Source organism: Scophthalmus maximus, chromosome 10, assembly GCF_022379125.1.
Source record: "Scophthalmus maximus strain ysfricsl-2021 chromosome 10, ASM2237912v1, whole genome shotgun sequence".
Classification (NCBI taxonomy): Eukaryota; Metazoa; Chordata; class Actinopteri; order Pleuronectiformes; family Scophthalmidae; genus Scophthalmus; species Scophthalmus maximus.
In genome coordinates, this window is record NC_061524.1 from 1,487,501 (window position 1) to 1,508,299 (window position 20,799).

General features: G+C 46.3%; 2 protein-coding genes and 1 long non-coding RNA gene across 4 annotated transcripts in view; 2 read left to right on the top strand and 1 right to left on the bottom strand.

Moving 5' to 3' along the window:
* The window catches only part of epas1b (endothelial PAS domain protein 1b), a 42,322-nt gene extending 30,455 nt beyond the window's left edge, over positions 1-11,867 (top strand). The window contains exons 7-16 of one of the 2 annotated variants that reach the window (XM_035605652.2): positions 1,135-1,241; positions 2,728-2,875; positions 2,983-3,212; positions 3,306-3,523; positions 3,719-3,850; positions 4,292-4,833; positions 4,946-5,042; positions 5,293-5,386; positions 5,470-5,625; positions 6,023-11,867. In XM_035605652.2, coding sequence (XP_035461545.2) covers positions 1,135-1,241; positions 2,728-2,875; positions 2,983-3,212; positions 3,306-3,523; positions 3,719-3,850; positions 4,292-4,833; positions 4,946-5,042; positions 5,293-5,386; positions 5,470-5,625; positions 6,023-6,174 — 1,876 coding nt within the window. In that variant the 3' untranslated portion in view covers positions 6,175-11,867. The remainder of the gene's footprint in view (positions 1-1,134; positions 1,242-2,727; positions 2,876-2,982; positions 3,213-3,305; positions 3,524-3,718; positions 3,851-4,291; positions 4,834-4,945; positions 5,043-5,292; positions 5,387-5,469; positions 5,626-6,022) is intronic. The other variant, XM_035605653.2, reaches the window with a different exon arrangement.
* An 84-nt stretch (positions 11,868-11,951) lies between these two features.
* On the top strand, positions 11,952-15,790 carry LOC118283553. The gene is made up of 3 exons (XR_004784577.2): positions 11,952-12,926; positions 13,824-13,876; positions 14,142-15,790. It is a non-coding gene; the product is annotated as an uncharacterized LOC118283553 (long non-coding RNA).
* A 2,095-nt stretch (positions 15,791-17,885) lies between these two features.
* On the bottom strand, positions 17,886-20,237 carry LOC118284136 (trichohyalin-like). Its single transcript, XM_035606804.2, has 2 exons — positions 19,816-20,237; positions 17,886-19,472 (listed from the first exon to the last, which is right to left on the bottom strand). The coding sequence occupies exons 1-2, from the start codon at positions 20,101-20,103 to the stop codon at positions 17,886-17,888; spliced, it is 1,875 nt and encodes a 624-aa protein (XP_035462697.2). The 5' UTR covers positions 20,104-20,237.
* Between the last annotated feature and the right edge of the window lie 562 nt (positions 20,238-20,799).

Below are 20,799 nucleotides of genomic sequence, written 5' to 3' on the forward strand. Positions count from 1 at the left end.
TAGAGCGTGATTGTGCAGTTTAAGGCCAATTGATTTAATGTTGGAGCAGCAGAGCAGCAAATTACAACTCATTTAAACAATGAAACAATAATCCACCAATATAAGAACAAATCATGGACTGATGAGAAACCATAAAAGCCATATGTAAACCTAATAATGTAAATCCATGAAATCAATGTATTTAAAAAAAACAATAAAAACACATTGACACTGCCTCGAAAAAGATTAAGCAAATGATCTTTTTAAATTTTCTGCATGTCTCCCACTTGGTTGGTTGTGTTCAGTGCCAATCACAACGACGGATAGGAAAACACAGTGACTCATCTTCTCTAATTCAAACAGAAATGAATTGGATAAGTGACATCAGCCCAATCCATAACTCCTATAGAGTTTGACTGAACAATTTGCTCTCAATAATATGTTCCTATAACAAAAAGAGCATGATTTTCTTTTAAAGACTGACGGCTTGTCATCTATCCAGGATCAATGAATCTATTAAGAATAAACTCTGTAAACAGTCAATCTTCTTGAGATGTTGGTGTCAAATAAAGTCACATTCCATCCACTTCTGTCCATAAAACCTCATGTTCCGGGGTCATTTCCTGTGGTTGTGTTCTCACAACAACGTTTGTGAGAACAAGCGGACAGAAGAGATTCTGTGCTGGCGCTCTTTGGTCTGGTTTGATTTATCACAATTACAGTTATAATAATGAAACCAAACAAAGAGCGTGAATGAACTGAGTCTGTGTTCATGTTCATGTTCCTGTAACTGCAAATGTGCAACTGTGACTTTCTCTTATTCAGCTGGGTTTGGTTTAAAATGAGGCCGGTAATTAAAAGTCAACCTCGTCAACCCAGTGGACCTGTGATGAGAGCGACAGAGAGATTAGCTGTTCCCAGAAAACAGAGCGAGTCGGCGGAGACGGGGAATGTGAGCGCGTCTTATTATTGGACGACTTGTCCCACGTCTCTGTTTGAGGTGCGGAGCCAAAAGGTTCAGGATCTGTCTTAACAAGCATCGCGTGTGAGGAGGGAATCAAACGGGTTGAAATCAGAACAAAACCTGTGTGTGCGTGTGTGTGTTACTAAACCTGTGTGTGTGTGTGTGTGTGTGTGTGTGTGTGTGTGTTGCAGGGTAACGGAGCTGATGGGTTACACTCCTGACGATCTGATGGGTCGCTCCGTCTACGACTTTTACCACGCCCTCGACTCGGACAGCGTCACCAAGAGCCACCACAACTGTGAGCACGCACACACACACACACACACACGCGCACGCACACACACACACACACACACACACACACACACACACACAATCCTGCAAAGGTGTCTTATCAGATTATCTGTCATTTATCTGTCTATCTTCTTCATATATATATGATGATGTGTGTGTGTGTGTGTGTGTGTGTGTGTGTGTGTGTGTGTGTGTGTGCAGAGCAGGGACACGGTATAAAGACGACTTTTATCAAATTAAGCATAAGCCGCTGATGAAGTTTGAACATCTGCTGCCACGAACACAGTGGACAGGGAGCCAGGTGGCCACTATTACAACATAATGACAGTGTGTGTGTGTTTGTGTCTGTGTGTGTGTGTGTGTGTTACATCACTGTATCATTGGACGCTTTGAACAACAGCAACATCACAAGAAACGGGATAATTAACTTAAGAAAAAAAACACACCAGCAACATAATAGAAACGTGTGTGTGTGTGTGTGTGTGCGTGTGTGTGCGTGCGTGTATCACCTGTGACATCACTCAATACGATCGCTGACTTTGCTGAGAATAAAAAAAATTCTCCTAAAAACATTTTCATTTGACGAGAAACAGTTAACATCTTGAATGTTTCATTGTTAAACTGAACCATGTGGAAAAAACACAGTCACAAAAGTTTATAATAGTTTTTGATTTGAGTGAAAAACATCTTTGACTAAAGGAGTGAGAATCGTCAAAATGCAGATTTGGCCTCTAAGACGTAGGTTTTTATAAATCAAGAAGAAACTGACGTTTAATTGATTAAATAAAACTTTTTTTAAATGAATGGATGAATGGATGTGTGAGTGTTTGTGCTCCATGTGAATCTTTCCTTTGGTCTCAGAACATCTTTAGTTGGCTGAAATGTGCTGATAAAGGGCTCTCTATCTCTCTCTCTGTGTAACACACACACACACACACACACACACACACACACACACACACAGGCGACCTGCTCTCACTGCCAACGTGACAGGCCTGTCGATCAGCACACGCTAACTCCGTTCTCTGCTACATGCAACGCCACCTTAAACTCCCTCAACACACACACACACACACACACACACACACACACACACACACACACACACACACACACACACACACACACACACACACACACACACACACACACACACAGTCACTGGCCTGGTGTACACTGGCTGACCACAGTCCTCGGTCCGTTCCCACGCCAGCGCTGATCCCTGGACGCCGTCCAGCTCATCTCCTCCTCGGCTCAAAGTCAAAACCTCCCACTTTCCTCTTTTCCTTTTTTTTTCTTCCTGCGGACCAAACGTTTGGTTTGTTTCACAGCCAACACCAGAGCATGGATATTAAATCAAGTATTTCAGTAATTTAGACGTTTAGATAAACACAAACACACAATGGAAACACACGCTGTGCGGTCCCAGGTCGTGTTCTATCATGGGCGAGCGACATCATCCCATACTACAGGTCTCTCTCTCTCTGCAGTGTGCACCAAGGGCCAGGCGGTGAGCGGTCAGTACCGCATGCTGGCCAAGAACGGAGGCTTCATCTGGGTCGAAACCCAGGGAACCGTTATTTACAACAACCGCAACTCCCAGCCTCAGTGCATCGTGTGCATCAACTACGTCCTCAGGTGAGCAACACGCCGCCGGTTCCTGTACGACTAGATTTTGATGTCGTACTATACTATTCGATTTTTTATATCTCACTATACTATGACGTTTTAATGTCCTCCCGCAGCGACATCGAGGAGAAGTCGATGGTCTTGTCCCTGGAGCAGACGGAGACCTTGTTCAAGCCTCGCCGCATGAACAGCTTCTTCACCGCCGGAGGTGCGGGTGTGACCGGAGAGCCGGGCGACGCCCTGTACGCCAAACTCAAGGAAGAGCCCGAGGACCTGGCGCAGCTGGCGCCGACCGCGGGGGACACGATCGTCTCCCTCGACTTCGGTTTGTCGGATCATTTCACTCGTATGTATTGATCGATGATGTCCTTTTGAAGGAAAAACACGTAGCAATAACCTACAACACGATCTGCATCAACTCCGTGTCCTTTTTCCGCAGCTCGCCCCCAGTTCGAGGTGTCCGCCGCAGCCATGCTGCCTCCAGGACCTCCGTCCTGGGCCGGCGAGAGCCACAAGCTGGTCCCGCCGGCCGCGGGCCAAACCCCGGCTCCGGCTCCGGCTCCAGGAGACGTGGCCAACATGGCCGCCACATTCACGGTGCAGCAGCAGAATGCGCCGCCGGGCAGCGCCACTCCGAGCCTCAGCAGCTGCTCCACGGTGAGGACGAGGGGTTATCAGTTAGTGAGCGAGCGACTGGTTGTGGTTGGTGTTCAGTGAGGCCTGGCGGGGTCAAAGGTCACTAACAGTGGGCAATGTGTGTGAGAATAACGGGGGCGGATGTTTTGGAAGGAGCAGGCGGAGTGAATGTGACCTGTGTTCTCTCTCTGACTCCTCCCCTTCTCCTCGCTGCAGCCCAGCAGCCCAGGTGACTACTACAGCCCACTGGACAGTGACCTGAAGGTGGAGCTGACGGAGAAGCTGTTCGCTCTGGACACCGAGGGCGGCGGCGGCGGCGGCAGCAGGAGCAGCCCTGAGAACACTGAGGTGCGTCCCGCGTCCCCCGTCCCCGTAAAAAAGACGGAACCTTTGTCTCCGAGCTGCGAATGACGAGGCCTCGTTTAGTGAAACTTTGTCTCTGCTCCTTTTTGGGGGAAAAAGCCTCTGAAGAACAGCTCGTACGTATTTATTTTACAAAGGAGCAGATTACACAGATTATTGCTACATATCTGAAATCTTTGGAAGCTTTTAAGTGCATTAACATTTTTTCCTCTGAGCAGTGGAATATTCACATTTCTAAACTTTAAATCGAGAGCGCAAAAAAATCAACTCGTCACTCAAATTAGCCACACCTAACTTGAACTGCTTCTCTGTAATAACTCCAATTCAACAGCTGTATAACTGAGCATTTCTGTAAATACAAGATAAACAAAAGCTACATTTTTTCTTCTTATTTTTAACAAACTATGTCGTCTTCCACTTTCCCAGAGGGACTTAAGTGACTTGGACCTGGAGACCTTGGCTCCTTACATCCCCATGGACGGAGAGGACTTCCAGCTGCATCCCATCATCCCGGAGTCCGAGTCCCTGGAGGGGGGTCCGGCGGGATCCATGGGCGGCGGCAGCTGCGGCACTCTACAAATACGCCAGGCGTCCCAGCAGAGCTTCAGCAACATCACCAGCCTCTTCCAGCCCCTGTCCTCCCCGCCGCAGCCCCAGGGCCACTATCAGCCGCGGTCAGCCGCGTCCTGGGCCACAGGGGAGAAGAGAGCCTCCAGCCAGGGGGCGGTGAACCACCACCGCGCCGTGCCCTGCATGATGGGGCACATGCAGAACCCCCCCTACCAGGCCCCGGCCAGCACCCCCCTGTCCTCCATGGGTGGCAGGCAGAATCTGCAGTGGCCCCCGGACCCTCTGTTGACCTACCAACAACAGCCACACGCCGCCAAGTCCTACCTGATGGAAAACCTGTCAGGGGAGGCGCATCCGTCCTGCCGCCAGAACATGACGCATCTGGTGCAGAAACAGAGGTGATGGGGACGACAAAACACTTGAAATGTCTTCTCTTTTCTTTTTATCAGTAAACGTGGAAAGAAATCCGCATCGGATTTACATGTGGCGTGTGTCTGTGTGTCTGTGCAGGTCCATGGAGAATTTTGTGCAAGCCTACAGAGACATGAGTCCAGCCCGAGTTGCCATGAGCAACAGCATCAAGCGCTCCTTCGCCCAGATGAACGTGGTGAGGGTTCACATCCACATCGTCCCCAGAATCACGGCGCCGTGAAAATAAGAGCCGATTGTTGGACGGACACATCCAGTAGAATCAGTTGATGTCCACAAGAGACAGAATGAAAAACCTTCTATTATCGTGGCCTCGATGATTATTAAGATCAGGACTCGTGGCCATGATGATACGGGTTTTTGATGATTATCTGTACTTTGAATCGCTTCAATCGCTTATTCAAGTTTCCATTCCATCTGTGATCCAGGCTGAAAGCAGGTCGCCAGAAATCCTGTGGAAGAGGATGAGGGGGGAGAACTGCGTCGCCATGGACCGCTCCCTCAGCGCGGGATCTCTGGCAGGTACCGTAGACGAGCAGAAAGAGTCACATGGTCCACGTGACGGGGCATTGTTGCCTGTAACTTCTCCTCGCCTCTTCCCTCAGACTCGGGGATGAGCAGGATGATGCCCGGCGGCGGCGGCATGTCGTCGTGTCTCGGCTCCCTGCAGCAGCAGCAGCACAGAAAGTCGCAGTACCCAGGAAACGGGATGGGCGGCAACTACGCCGACTATAACCTGCTGCCTTCGAACAAGAGCCAGGGTGAGTTGACGCGACTGAGAATCCCCCCGCGTCACACTCGGGACAGAACTCTGAAGCAGGTAGCGAGTGAACAGACCGCAAACAGACGAGCAGCGTTATTGTGAATCGGACGAACGTCACGAAGCCTCGTATTGATTCTGTGTGAAGTCGAACCGACATCCAGCCAATCGGAGCTCTGCTCCACTGGTCACGTGCCGATGCTTGAGGCTCCAGTCGCTGCGCTAAAGTTGGAAAGATAAAGGCCGATGATTCAGAGCCTCGTCCCGATCAGAACCACAGTCTGCCAGACTTTCTTTCCGCCTGTTTCAACAAGATCAGGTTTTTACATCTGTTGCCTCCGACGACTGTCTTCTGCCTGTCGAGTCGCTGATGCCACTGGTTTTCTGTCACTTCCCAGGTATAGCGAGTCGTCTGCTGGGCCCGTCCTTCGAGCGCTCCTGTCTGCCGGAGTTGACCCGCTACGACTGCGAGGTCAACGTCCCGCTGCAGGGAAGCCGGCACCTCCTCCAGGGCTGCGACCTGCTGCGAGCCCTGGACCAGGCCACCTAGAGCGCCAGATTCAAACCACCTGCCATAGACCCGGACTTCAGTCCCAGGCCTGAGACTTTACCTTCTCTTCACCTTCGTACCTCTGGGCCCTCTGATGCCCCGAGGCTGAGCTACCTATAGGGAACGGTATCCACAACCTCATCCTGCCTTGTTTGGTTCATTCGGCCTCGGCCCCCTTCTCTGTAGTTCTGTACCTTGACCCTCGAAAACAAGCCCAGAGTTCAGGGTCAAGCCAATTTTATTCCTCAAAGCTTTTGACTTGGATCAGATGCAGGTCGACCACCCAACGTACAAACGTTTCCCTGCATTGAGCCAGTAAACACAAAGGACCCACATTTCTGAGATGATGTGGGTCACTTGGTGAAAAAAAGGGTCGATGGGGGACGATTTAATAACAAGGGTGTAAAAACGATGCCTGACCCGCGTACGGGACTTTGAAGGCTCGACTCTCTGGTCCCGGGGGGTTTGGGGGTCAACGGGTCTTCGGTGTAAACAGGGTATTAGAGGTGTGGGATTCACACACACTCACACACAATCTGCCTTAAAGACCAGCTCTGCCCAACACACACACACACACACACACACACACACACACACACTGTGGCCTTGGGAACCCATGACCAAGCTACATATGGGCCCGGGATTCAAACCGACAACCAGTGTCTTACCCAGAGTCTGTCCTCTCTGCAGAACTAAGCCCTGATGTGAACTTCTCTTTACTCACTGAGCTCTGACAGGACGTTATCACGCTACCCGACCCGTTAACGGAGACGTTTTTCTAGTTCCAGTCGAGGCCTCGAGTCAGAGTCTGGTTTCGTGAATTTGGTTCTGGATCGTCGCCATTTACTAAATGAATGAAAACCGAGGATTCTTTTACACAACGCGCTCTTTGATTCTGCTTATCGATCCCGACAGATGACTTCGTAATCAACCACACCAAACGCGTTACTTACGAATAAGCAACCCGAGAGTGTCCGCCGACGTCGGAGGACCTCAACGCTCCTTCGTGCCACGCGCACATTGAAATGTTTCAATATGAGCGAGTGAAAGAGAATGACGAGAAATTTGCGTTATTCGTTATTAATTCGTGGTTACGCGGAAAAAAACTTGCGTTTGCGTTTTGTCTGTTGCATTAGTCCCCAACTTGAATCTAATCTAACTTTAGAATTACTCAACTGTGTGGGAACATTTTGTGAAACCTGTTAAGATGGATTCATTTTAATTATCGTACGACGCCAGGAGGGATAAAACTATTAATTTAGATAATTTGGGATTTTGCTTTTGTCATCTTGGGACCACACTCGAGAAGCTCCAGATGGAGTTGAACCACAAGTTATGTTCTGTACGTTGTTGTGAGTCAGCATGTTTCAAACCAGGAGAAATCTGTGATTTAAAGTAACTCAAGTAAGTGTGTGCGTTTCAGCGTCAGTGTTAAAATGGACTTTTTATCCAGTCACATTTTTACGATGCACTATTTTAGATGTTGGTGGTTTTTAGCCGGATGAAGGTTTTTAGACGTCGGACGTCTGAATCTTAAGTTATCAAGAAACAAGTTGAGCAGCACGTTAGCGGCGGCGTGGACGACGACTCCCATGATGCCGTGCTGCGTCAGCGCACCAACGAACGTCGGCTTCTGTCTTTGTTCTAAATTGAGACGACCCCTAGTGGCAGAAAATAACACTACAACTGTTGATCATACGTGGCGAAAGACAAAGATGTTCATTTTTTATGATATCTAGATTTAATTTCTCTCTCAATAACATTTAGAAGCTGGAATCAATAAGCAGAATCAACGAGGATGCCTTTCTCTGCCGACGTCACCGTGAAAAAACTCTGAGACTCGGATCCTCACAACAGAAAACTGGTGCACACAAAGTATTATACATCTGTTCGGGTCAAATTTAATGGCATATGCATTATATTGTTATTTTAGTTATTACAGTTAGTCTGTTATCTGAGCTGAGACATGTTAACTCTTATCAACTCTCCCCACGTTATTTAATCCACATCAACGCGGCTCTGTTCATGTCCTCACTCTACCTAGCAGATTATTCTATTCTTCTCTTGTGTCTCATCTCAAAAGACACACTAATAAACATATATTGCAATACATGTACTCTACTGTAAGTTGAATATTGTTAAGGTTTTTTTTTCTTCTTCTTAAAAGTGTCTGTGTGATTTACCGTGACGTGTTTCTCTCGCCTCTCGGTCGGGTGAGGAGCTCGTGTGACTACAGGGTTGTTGTTGTTTTTATTTCATATCGTGCAATTTTTTTATTTCATCGAGATAAAGTTTATATAGTCAGCAGGAAAAGTTAGGCCTTGTTCCCCAAACTGATAGAAAACACACACACACACACACACTGAGGATGAGAAAGTGGGACCTCTCCTGCATGTTTCACTTCACCACACAGTTTTATACGTCATTTTTCTTTTCTGCAAATCAAAGCAGCCGCTGGTTTATTTTCATTTCCGTGTCACAAGTCGAGTCACAATTAACATCAAATCTGCAATATTTTAATATTTTTTGGTCCAAGCCACATTAACGCGTTTTGATGGCAACTTGATTAGAAAGTTCATCCACTGTGTGATTATTTAAAAAAAACACTATAAAAGCTGCAATTCACAAATAATTTGTCTGTAATAGTCTGTAAGTTATCGGAAAATGAATAGAGGCGTATTAAAATTGTTTTCTTTCAACCAAACCACGAGTCCAACATCCAGAGACAAGGTCCAACAATCCTTCAAATTCAATTAAGCCACATCAATCACAAAGAAAGTTAAAGAATAATTTCCGTATCCGCCCATTTGTCCAAATCTACGCCAAAATGTGATCGGTTCTTTCTCGGCCCATGTTCCACCAAGTGACGTGGAAATCTGTGAAGTCGTTTTTGCGTAATCCCGCTGACAGACAACAAACTCATGACACCAGATGATTCGTGCACTGTCCACTGCTACGGATGATCCAGCGTTCATGTCTCATCGGGGACGATGTCGTCCACAGACGTGAGCGTAAAACAAATGTCTCGGCTGAAATGTGAAAGTGCAGTGAGAGATTCTTTTCAACGAAATATTGTAAAATGTGCAAAATCACTGGTGATGTTGAGTCCTTTGAGTCGACCGGGGGGTATTCTGGGACGTGGGATGCAGTTCAGCCACTTGGGACGAGCAGAAGAGCGCGACGGGGTCAGAGGGACCACTAGAGCCGCCGGAGGGCAACAAGGCCAATCAGTTGGTCTTCGGCTTCACCAGGGCCCAAAACCAATCAGAGACCTCCTCCTTCCAGACCTCGATCGCCCCGTATTCGGGCCCCTTGAGGTTCCAGATGACGACGGGCAGGAGAGGTCGCCCCCTGTGGGTGCAACGTCACTTCGTTCGTTCGTAGCAGAAGCAGCAGCCTGTGAAGCGGAGCGTATGATTTACCTTCATGATTAGGACAGGGACAGTTTTCCTTTTTGAGTTCGTGGCGCCGATAGACGGAAGCTTTCATACAGAGACGTAATCGTCGCTCCCGATACAACGTGATGAGTAATATCATCAGCAGTTTTTCTCTCCTCTCTCTCTTCCTGTGTTTCCCTCCGGCTCACTTTCTGTTTCCTGTTGTGCTTTTTGAGGTAACTGTTGTTGTTGGTGACCACTTTGAATTCCTAGAGCTTTGTGCACATACATGTTACGTATTTTAAAAAGACAAAACTTAATGTTGAATACAGTGTTTTTTTTAGTGTTTATGTGTCCTGGTACTTTGTCCTCATCTATCCGCCGTAGATGCAGATGGAGCAGATCCCTCACATTGCTGTTTCCTCTCATGCTGTTTCTGTGTAGTGGCATTTTTTTATCTTTTATTTTTTATCCCTCCAGAGATTTATCCTTAAAATATATATATATATATATATATCTATTGCATCTGTTGTGGGCCAGTACTGGGTTTTTTTTTTGTTTTGTTCTCGCTTTAAGATAATAGAAACAAAAAAGTTGAGATTTTTTTCAGATATGTAGCGTTTTGAATATTGTAAAGACACACAACTAATCCTATAGTTTTTCCAGTTGCATCTATAAAAAGCAATGGTGCTTCATAAGACCACGTGGTGTCATGTGTAGAACTTTTATCACATCCGGATGGATATCCACTAACGCTCTTCTCTGCTTCACGTCGTGCTGAAGTGTTCCTCAAAGTTTTATTTTGATCCGTATGATGTGCCTTATCGTCCCTGGTTGTTCCGACCAGTCCAGAGTTCACCCTTCTACAGCACAGTTAAGGGGGGAGGGGCTTATTGAAGATGATCCCAACTTGACATTGCATCTTATATGTGTGCAGTTTGGGTAGATCTTCATAATCATAAACCCTCGACAGCTCCTCTGTAGCCTCCTTCCAGTGGTGGAACATACAGTAGAACCCCCATAGGTTTCAATCAGAACCCCATTAGACGAACCCATTGTAGATCCCCTGGTGAGGAAGAGTCCAACTTTGTCAGAGGTTTTTAAGGAAATGGATTTCCCCGAGCTCATCACACGACCTGACAGCCCGTCTGTCGATGGAGCCGCTTGTGGTGCGTTTAGGTTTAGTTGATTAAAGACGGGGGGGGGGGGGGGGGGTGTAGTGTTTGAGAAGCTTGACACACGTTTTTAAGAATCCAATACCGTCGGTCTGCAAACCAAACTTGCGCCTGTGACTCGATTATGAAGAGGAAGTTCTGTTTCAAAATATCTTAAGTTTTAAGGCTCTAAGGTTTCCGGAAAACAATATTCTTTTTTAAATCCTTATTTTTAATATACATTTAAACTATATATAGATGTTCTTAAAGAGTCTTAGGCGGTAAAACGTGTGTGGAAGCAGAACAGCACCTCAACGTGGGTTCTTTTCATCTGATGAGATTTGACTAAATTGTGTTCATGTATGTGGAAAGAGATGGCTAAATGGAAGTCGTATTAAAAATAAAAATGTAGGCAGAGCAGGAGCCCCGCCCGCGCTTTGAGCTAGCTTCGCCTCCACTTGATTTGGCCAGACGATTATAACTTTATTATTATAACGTATATTATATTATAACATTATTTTAACATTATTTTAATTAGCTTTCAATAAACACACTCCTGTTGAGTCTTAAACCTTCTCGACAGGTGCAGTTTTCATAGGCTAATATTATTTTATCTTTACTAAGATGAAGAATTGGGACAATCTTACTCTCCCCAGTCGTAGTTGATATTTGTCTTGACAGAAAAGATGTCCGCTGTTCAGCAGCTAGCGAAACAGATGCTAACCCAAAAATGGGCGGGGCTTCACGTCTCTACTTTAAAATCTAGAAGGTCTGTCACCAGTCTTAGCGCTCGTAGTGCTCCATGCTGTGCTGACTGAAAGGGGTTCCCCCGAAAACAAGTGAGACAAACAGTTCCGGGATTCATTCTTTGCGTTCATCGCACTTCCTCTTTAAAGACGACGTCAGCGTTTCTTCTCGTCTCATTGTAACAGCAGAGTTTTGGGATCCATGGCCAGCTACTTCTGTGGTTTTCTCTATGTCATATAGTACAGTTATATTAGCCGATTCTCCTTTTTTTATCATGCTTAAATTCATATTGATCTTATTATTATTGTTATTATTATCATATATTGTTATTACATTATGGGGATTTTATTCCAATGAGAAGTTTGTGTTTCTGCACTGATATCTTATTAAAGCATACTGCTCTTACCCTCCCTCATCGGCCTCATGTGTGGTTTATTCAGGTTCATTTTATTTAACGAGATGTTTGTATGTTCTAGTAGAAAGATCATCCACAGTAATAAATGTTTATTTCAAATAAACAGGGAGGTTATTAAAGATAAAATAAGCACAAGTAGCTAAACAAAAGTTATTTTTATGAAGAGCAATAACGTATTTTATATACAGCACTTGAAAGTGTTATCTTGTGTTAATTTTCATCTAAATTGTCTCCACAATACAAAAATACATATAATAAATCTTCAGCGTAAAAAATGATATTTGCAACATTAAAATGTTATGCCTACATTTGTCATAATTAACAAACGTCAGGGGCACTCTTACAGAGCCCTGTGGCACCCCGTTGCTAATTGTTAGCATTGCTCTCCGTTACTGCTGATGGCTAAAAGCCCTGCACCTCCAATTATCACATTTTGATCAAAATTGTGTTGTGTACAAAACAATTTTCTTGTGATTCCTAAAAAGACAACATCATAGAGATGTATTATAATTTTTTTAACCTACTGACAGCTATATCTAATGAACGGACGTTTAATGCAAAATATTAATCTGAAAAAAATTACCAGAGCTGTCAAATAAATGTAGAAGTACAGTGAAGGAAATGTAAAAATGAAAATGTACAGTACATGCCTCCAAACACACACACAACTTAGATCACTTTCCACTTCTGACCGTAGGAGCAACAATCTCTTGAACTTGTGTCGCTCATTTATCCACCTTAACATATTCCTCCGACAGGCGAGTGTGTGTGTGTGTGTGTGTGTGTGTGTGTGTGTGTGTGTTTAAGGGTTTGAGTTGTTGAGTTCAAGACCGTTCAGCCATTTCAAACACGCTAATTGAAGAACATTCTGTTACAGCCTGTTTTGCGGTTTCTGTCCCTCCCTCCTGCAGATCTCTATCTCGCTTGTTTTTTACCCCTGTCTTTGTGTGTGTGTGTGTGTGTGTGTGTGTGTGAGGACCAGGTTAAAGCAATGATTGTGCGGATATTTTTGGAACGTACAAAAGGCCCATCGAAGGTTCAAGACCAGTGTACACGTGTGTGAGTGTTTCACTTTTTCTACCTCTGCGTTCCAATACAAAATATTATAAGCATCTAATAAACGAGGCGGCATTAGGTCACAATCAGAGACTGTGAATTAAGGTGGAACGCCATGACGGCTCCCAAACTGAAGCCGAATCATCCAGATCGCCCCCTGGTGTCTGGCTGCAGTATAGGTCGTAAGGAGCTGGGACATGGACCAAAGTATAGAATCAAAGTACACGTTACATAAATGTTTCCAAAGATGGTTTCTGTCATTTGAGGACATTTTTTTCCTTCGCGATTCAAACGTTTGTCCGTGACTCAGGAGCCGTGTGATGGGACCTCCGTCCGCTCCATGGAAAACATTGTTTCAAAGTTATTGTTGCTTAGGTGTTTCTGTGACGCACATCCTCTTCTTGATGAAGATTTATTTGACCGGATCCAAAATGTGTTTTCCCACAAATTACAATATAAATAAAAAAAGATAAAGAATAATGATAATAGAATGTGGCACTTCATCACTTCTGCTCACACCGGATCCCGACAACAAGATCCTGTCCACACGTACGAGAGGTTTGATTTATTTTGATTTGGTTTAGTTTAGTTTCAGTGTTTTAGGTCATTAAGAAAAGAACTTCTGCAAAACTCTGTTTGTTTTTTAGAAACAACGTTTCCAGTTTTGTCACTCAAAGGGAACCACGACTCTTTTCTTCAGGCCTCTCACGGCCTGTTGCTCTGACATGATCTCGACGGAGATTTATTTTTATCTTATTTTTAAGAGCATAGGAGGAGGAAAAAAAACTCGTTTTGGAAAAAATACCTGAGCAAATGTGGACGGGCACAAAAACACAATGGTGATTTTTGGGAAGTCGCTGGCAGAGAAGCGCTTTAATGTGAGTCTTCCTTCCTCTGCAGGAAGACGAAGACCCAAACCTGCGCACTCACATGGGGCAACCAGCAACATGCAGGTAAACAACAACCACACACACACACACACACACACACACACACACACACACACACACACACACACACACACACACACACACACACACTCACACAAACACACACACACACACACACACGCGCGCGCACACACACACGCACACACACACACACACACACACACACACACACACACACACACACACACACACACACACACACACACACACACACACACACACACACACCCTTTGAGCCGGCTGATCCAGAGCCTTTTGTTTCCTTCAGGTGGGGAGTCAGGAAAACCGGCGTCTTAGACCGAGCAGCTTCCTCTTGTAGGAAACTCAAATACAGTTTCTGCTGCAGAACAACTCACGTTGCACCGAAACCCCTTTTTAAATACTTGGGACTTATTGTTTTGTGTCGGAGGCTGATGCCGCGTTGTGTAACCGGTTTGGTTATGGGAAAAACAAGACGCTGTATTTGACGTTGACTCCACACAATGTTCCCGACAGGTTGACCAGCGGTATCACACACACACACACACACACACACACACACACACACACACACACACACACACTTCCCACACGTTGCGTAACATCCAACCTGCCACTTCAGGTGAAATGGTTGTTACAGGTGAAATATTAACTTTAATAAATGTATTATTTCCCAGTTACACTCCAACTCAACTGCAGAGGAGGTTTTTCCGCCTTTTTATTCTGTGTTGGATTTTTTTGATTTGATCTAACTTGATTTATTAAACTCACTAACTCCTACTTGCTTTGCATCTACATCTGGACCCTGTTCCAACCTTCCCCCCAGTTTGGACAGCACAGTGAAAAGTCAGTGGCGTTCATCCGTCCGTCAAGGCCCAACGCTCCTAGTCATAGATATCAGTCCACTAAAAGGGCCTGATATTTTTCCATCAAGATCCATGAATCGTTCCCTGGTGACAATGTCAAAATAAAACAAAAAACATTCTGTCTCACGTTGTTGAAGAAAGAGTTTAAAAATGCCTGGTTTCCTTCTTGGCCCGCGTTCCGTCCTTCCAGCAGGTTTTGTTGCGTAATCCTGCCGAAGCAAACCGACAAATCCCCGAGCAAAGGACGGACGTGAAGAGGTAAAGATACAACCGCGTTTCCAGATTCCTTGTTCCAACAAGTCCCTCCGGGACGCCAGCACGTCTCGAGACAAATTGTCCGACAAACCGATCCAGGGACAGTTTGTTTAGCTTCTCGTCCGGTCCCGAGACACCGAGCCGCTCCGACAGGGAACCGACCCCCGGACGCAGCTCCGATAAACAAACAAAGCAGTTTCCCATGTTGGAATCAGAGGCCGTAGAGGATTTCAGAAAGAGGTTTATCATCTTAATTTACTGTGTTTCTACGTGACTGACATGAAACACAATGACCGGCGTCTCGGAAAGAAGCTGAAAGTGAAGCTGAGGGCGTTCATTCTCCCCAGAGGATGAACCCCGGGGACCCTGTTGGTCCGTGAAGATCAACAGCAGGTGGCGCCGACAGTGAAGAAGACGTGATGGTGACGAGGCGCGACGTCGGCTTCGTGTCCTCGTTACCTCCGTCAAGCACGCCACGTTTCCACCCGTGACTGTTTCCTGGTTTCTCTGTTTGTTGCTTTCTTCGTTAGCAGGATTACGCAAAAACTACTTTACCCATTTCCAGGACGGGGTTTGGGAAGAACCTTTAGAACATGATAAGAACGAGCTCGTTCATTGGGTCTGGCTGGCGCACGCGTCTTGTCCCGTCTCCTGGTGTTTGGCGGCGATGGCGGACGGTCGACGTGTTGGGGTCAGCAGGGTTAGGGTTGGGTGAAGTGAACGTCCATCCATCGTCTACCGCTTTGTCCATTGAAGGGTCGCGGGGGGCTGGAGCCAATCACAGCCGACATTGGGCGAGAGGCGGGGTTCAGGTCGCCATTCACACCTACGGTCAATTCAGAGTCTCCAATGAACCTGATCCCATTCTGACGGAGAACCCGGAGAGAACCCGGAGAGAACCCACGCACACACGGGGAGAACGTGCGAACTCCACACAGAAAGGCCCCGGTTGGCTCGAACCGGGACTCGAACCCAGAACCTTCTTGCTGTGAAGTGCTAACCACTACGCCACCGTGCAGCTGAAGTGAACGTCATCAGCTTAAAAAAATGAAGAATATATGACGGTTTAGAAAACGGCAATACCGTCAACGTGCAGGTTCTTCTCTTCTGTCGCTCTGAGGTCGTGGTCGACCCGTGGACACGAGCTTCAGCTCCTCTGCGGTGAGTCGCGGCGACACAATGGACGAGTTACGTCATGTGATCATTGACCAGCCGATTGTCGAGTGTCTTGTTCTCTCGTCTTTGTTTTGTTTTTTTGTCTGTGGGAATTCATTCAGAGATACAATGCGCGGCCGAATCAGGCCTCTCCGGCCCAGAATTGTGTGTTTTCAGCGATTGTTTCTGCACAAAGACAAGGAGCGTTTACACAACCGTTACTCAACCGTCCTGTGTTCGACCACGGACGAGGTGGAGACAGGGTCAGTGGTTCTTCACATAGAGAGACATCAGGAAACCCTTCACAGATGCACAAATAATCACAATCTCTGCTCAGTGTGTCCGGAGATAGAAGAGGGAAAAAAGGTTTGTTTCATCAGTTATAAAAGTCCTGAATCATTGTTTCTCATATTCATGTAACGTATTTGCAGCAGCTTGTCCCGCAAAAGTTATTGTAATATCAGTGAACTCAATATGGCTAAAAACTGAAAAGAACATGTCAATGTTTTTTGTACTTATCTAATAATAAATCCAAAGTAATGTTTTTGCTTGAAAATTTCAAGTCTTGCATCATAACTTCTAGTAAAATGTTGCAGCAGATATTCATTTTCATCCTTAAATGATCTACAAGTTATTTAGTCTTTAAGGTGTCAGAATATATAATAATTTAAAAAAGGGCCACAGGACTCAAAGCTGAACCAATGACTTTAATGATTAGTTATCGATTGACTTGGTGATTTAATTTATCTGTCGACTTCTTTTGAGTTCAGACTGACACCAGACGACTTCATCTGGTCCGAGGGACCTTCTGACCCTTTCGTCTGCCTGCCTTGTCTGACCTCTCAGTGACCCCGAGAGCGCGCACACACACACACACACACACACACACACACACACACACAGATGGCGTTTCATCATCCGTTGTGTGTTTAACTGAAAACCACAGACAGACGAGGCTGTATAGCTTCCGGAGGGTGAACATGAGCTTTCTCATGAGAACGTTCCTCTCTTTACTCTTCTGTGTGTGTGTGTGTGTGTGTGTGTGTGTGTGTGTGTGCGTGTGTGTGAAATAACATATATTATTCCTATGACATGGATGCTAAAAACCTTGCAGCTCCATATTAATCAGATAACAACCACAAAACACATTAATTTGGTGAGTAAAACATCACAAAAAATATATAAAATATAAAATTGTGAACAAGGTGCATTAAGATCGTCAATGTAAACGATCTCATTTCTCACCCTCATCACTACGGAAACCCAGGAGGCGAATGTGCATGAAGGCAAACTTTCCACAGGGAACATGAATAAACATAACGGCAAAAAGAAATAAGCAAACTCGAATGATGAAATTCACAACCACTGGACAAGATAATTGACAAAATACATCAAATGTACAAACACAAATTAGAAATAACAAAAAAAACATATTGAACTCCGTTTCTCAAGTTGCTCACTCAGGAAAGAAAGAGGCACAAACATAACGTCATACTTTGACAAGTTAAAGCCCCAGTGTGTATTTTTTTGTAATTATGGCGCCATCTGGTGGTAAAGTTGCAAACCGCAACCAACAGAGCGACCGACAGGGGACACTTTATGGCGGCGCACCGCGTCTGAAAATTTAGCGTGAACGCGACGTATTCTGGAACCGTTTAGTTCGACAACCGTATTCAACACGACGTGGAAACACGGAGACTCACACGGAGGTCGCTCCACCTCATGGAACTATATTTAACTCTTATATGAACACGTGGTTATGGACGTAGCTCAGCGGAACTGAGACGGACTGAGTTCCGGTCCGAGCTGAGCCTCTGGTATTTGCCTTGCAGCGCATTGTGACTTTCAAGCAGCTCGCGGTAGTTCGACTGAACGTGCAGATGCTTCCTGCCCAGATACTCGTATTCCTCTCGCAGCCTGCGCACGGACTCGTTCGCCTCGTCGGCGGAGGGTTCGCGCTCCTCCGCCCTGAGCCCCCGTTCCCGCGAGCGGCGGCCGCGCTCGGCGCTCCGGAGGGCCGTGGTCAAATGCTGCCGCTCCTCCAGAGTTTCTATCTGCCTGATCAATGCTTCCCTCAGCTCGGCCTGGACCTCCTGACACGTGGCCCTCTCTCTTTCAAGAGCGCAATGGGTGTGGTTGGCGCGCTCCCTCTCTCTTTCAAGATCAGCGGCAGTGTGACTGGCTCGCTCCTCCGAGACAGCTCTTTGTGTCCTCTCCAGATTCAGGGCCCGTCTCGTCTTGCCCTCCGACTGCTGTGCTTTGAATTGGAACACCATGTACTGGAGCTTCGCGACGGCCTCTGGGTCCTTGCAGATGAGCGCTCCCCCGTGTCCCGGGGAGTGCGTCATGCCGTCTTTGAACATCGCGTCGTATTTTGCCTCCATGGCCCTGAATTTCGCCCGGATGTCCTCGTTCTCCATCCTCAGGGTTTGCATGTCGTACATCGCGCCCTCCGGGTCGGCGGGCGCTTTCTTTTCCTTCTTTCGACGCGCTCTCGACACCTGAGCTCGCTCCTTCTCCGCTCCGTCCTTGAGTCTGCTGCGAGCTTCCCCGTCTCTCCGCCGCTGCTGCTGCTGCTCTCGCGCGAGCCGACTCGCACGGAGGGAATCCTCCAGTTCACCTCGTAGCCTTTGGTCCTCCGAGGCCAGTGTTTGATTTTCCAGAGTCAGATGGACGAGCTCATCTCGGTTCTTCTGCTGCTCAGACACAACGGCCTCGTAATCCCTCTGGAGTCTACAGCTTTTAGCTTGTTCCTCTTTGAGGTCCGAGGCGAACCGGTCGTCTTTCTCCTGCAGTAAGGAAATAGTATCGTCTTTGACCGCGACGCTGCGTTGAAGAATCCCAACACTGAACTGAAGGGATTGAATTTCCTCGTCTTTCTCGAGATGTCCCTCCCTCAGCTTGCCCAGTTCACCCGTCAGCTCATCGGTGGATTGTGTTCCCTGAGCGATGACGTCACATTTCGCCCGCAGCTCAATCCGGAGCTCCTCGATCACGCCTCCGTTCTCTTTGAGCTCCGCCGTCATTTTGCTCGTTTGCTTTTGAAGCTTCGCGTGTGCGAGCTGGTGGGCTTCAGCCGACCTCTTGAGACTCGCCATCCCGGCCTTGGTGACCTCAAATTCAATACGAAGAGTGTCTCTTTTGGCTCGTTCCTTCTCCAACGCTCTCGCAAGAGCCTCTTTTTCTCTCCGCTCCTGCCTCAGGGCTTTGTCCTTTTCCGCTCGACCTCTTCTCAGTCTCCTCAAGTCGTCTTCAAGAGCGGCGTTGGCTTCTCTTTCCATCCGCAGGGATCTGTGCAGACCATCAGACTTGCCTGAATCCTGCCGTTCCGTTTCCTCATCATCCTGTGAAGCGTAAAACAATGACAGGTTTGTTGCTCATTCCCGTTCATTCTCGAACAATGTCTGTGATTCGAGAGGCGAACAAAATGAACAGACTTGAGAGATGAATAATCATATACAGATGACCCAGGGTTGTTTAAATACTGTCAACTATACAGCTGAAACATTACATTCAAGATGAGCAACGATTCCTTTTCTGATTGTCTACTGATAAATATACCATCATTTAATGTCGGTGGGCCAAAGTCTGCAGCTGTCTTGAATTCAGAAGAACCAATTATTATTGTTTGTGTTTGTATTCTCCTGTATCTGTTGTAGCGTTGGCCATGTACATGTAGAGACTTACGTCAGGGAACTTGAAAGAGCAGGTGGTGTCACATTCCTCCGCAACCTCCTCCTCAACCTCCTTATCGATCTTCTCAATCTTCTTCTCACTCTTCTCAATCTCTTCCAGAATTTCCTCCTCAACCTCCTCAATCTTCTCCATCTTCTCCATCTTCTCCATCTTCTTCTCCGTCTTCTCCTCAATCTTCTCCATCTTCTTCATCTTCTCCATCTTCTTCATCCTCTCAATCTCCTCCTCGGTGAAAGTGAATACAGAATGAAATGCCGTTGAAATGTCCAGCACCTCCATGACAAAAAGTTTTTTTTAAATGGGGGGGAGGGGATAAAAGAAATGTCTTCCCTTCACTGAGGATCCGTCTTGAATGAGTCTTGGATGAAACCTGGATTTTTAGGCGTGAACTGTAAAACAAGTGTCGTCGATTAAAGCGCGGTGTGTGTGTGTGTGTGTGTGTGTGTGTGTGTCCTACATGTAGTCAGCAGACGGCAGGAATTAGAATGTGTCCTTTGAAGTGCTGATGACGCCATTATGATGTCATCCGTCCGTGACACAATTCAACGTTTCAATTTAAAAATGTCATCTTAAGTTATGGATGACCAGGCCCATTCAATTTCAATTGAGCTTATTTGTATGGCGGCAAATCACAAGGTAGAATATCTCGGGACTCTTCACATGGTGATACGAAGGGACACATCATATCAGCTCAATATGTTGATATATATTTATGTTTATACGTTATGAATTATGACCCTCACTTACCAGGCGTCCTCCTTGATTACTGTCAGTCCAGGTTTGTAGAGAACGTCATTTAGATGCATCTGTACATTTGCTCCTGTTGTACTTTATGACAAACGTGCCTTGTTTTAAATGTGACACTGTAATAAATCAAAACTTTGGGACAGTAACTGAATATTGTGCTTCATAATGTTTGGTTCAGGGTTCAACTTGTGTCCGTCATGTTCGGATAAAACCTCCAAGAAATTGATC

Bases quoted from the DNA above. Each gene is read 5' to 3' on its own strand.
- LOC118284136 (XM_035606804.2), bottom strand. From the start codon at position 20,103: ATGGAGGTGCTGGACATTTCAACGGCATTTCATTCTGTATTCACTTTC. The intron at 19,473-19,815 runs GTAAGTCTCTAC...TACGCTTCACAG, and splicing joins GCTCTTTCAAGTTCCCTGAC to GATGATGAGGAAACGGAACG.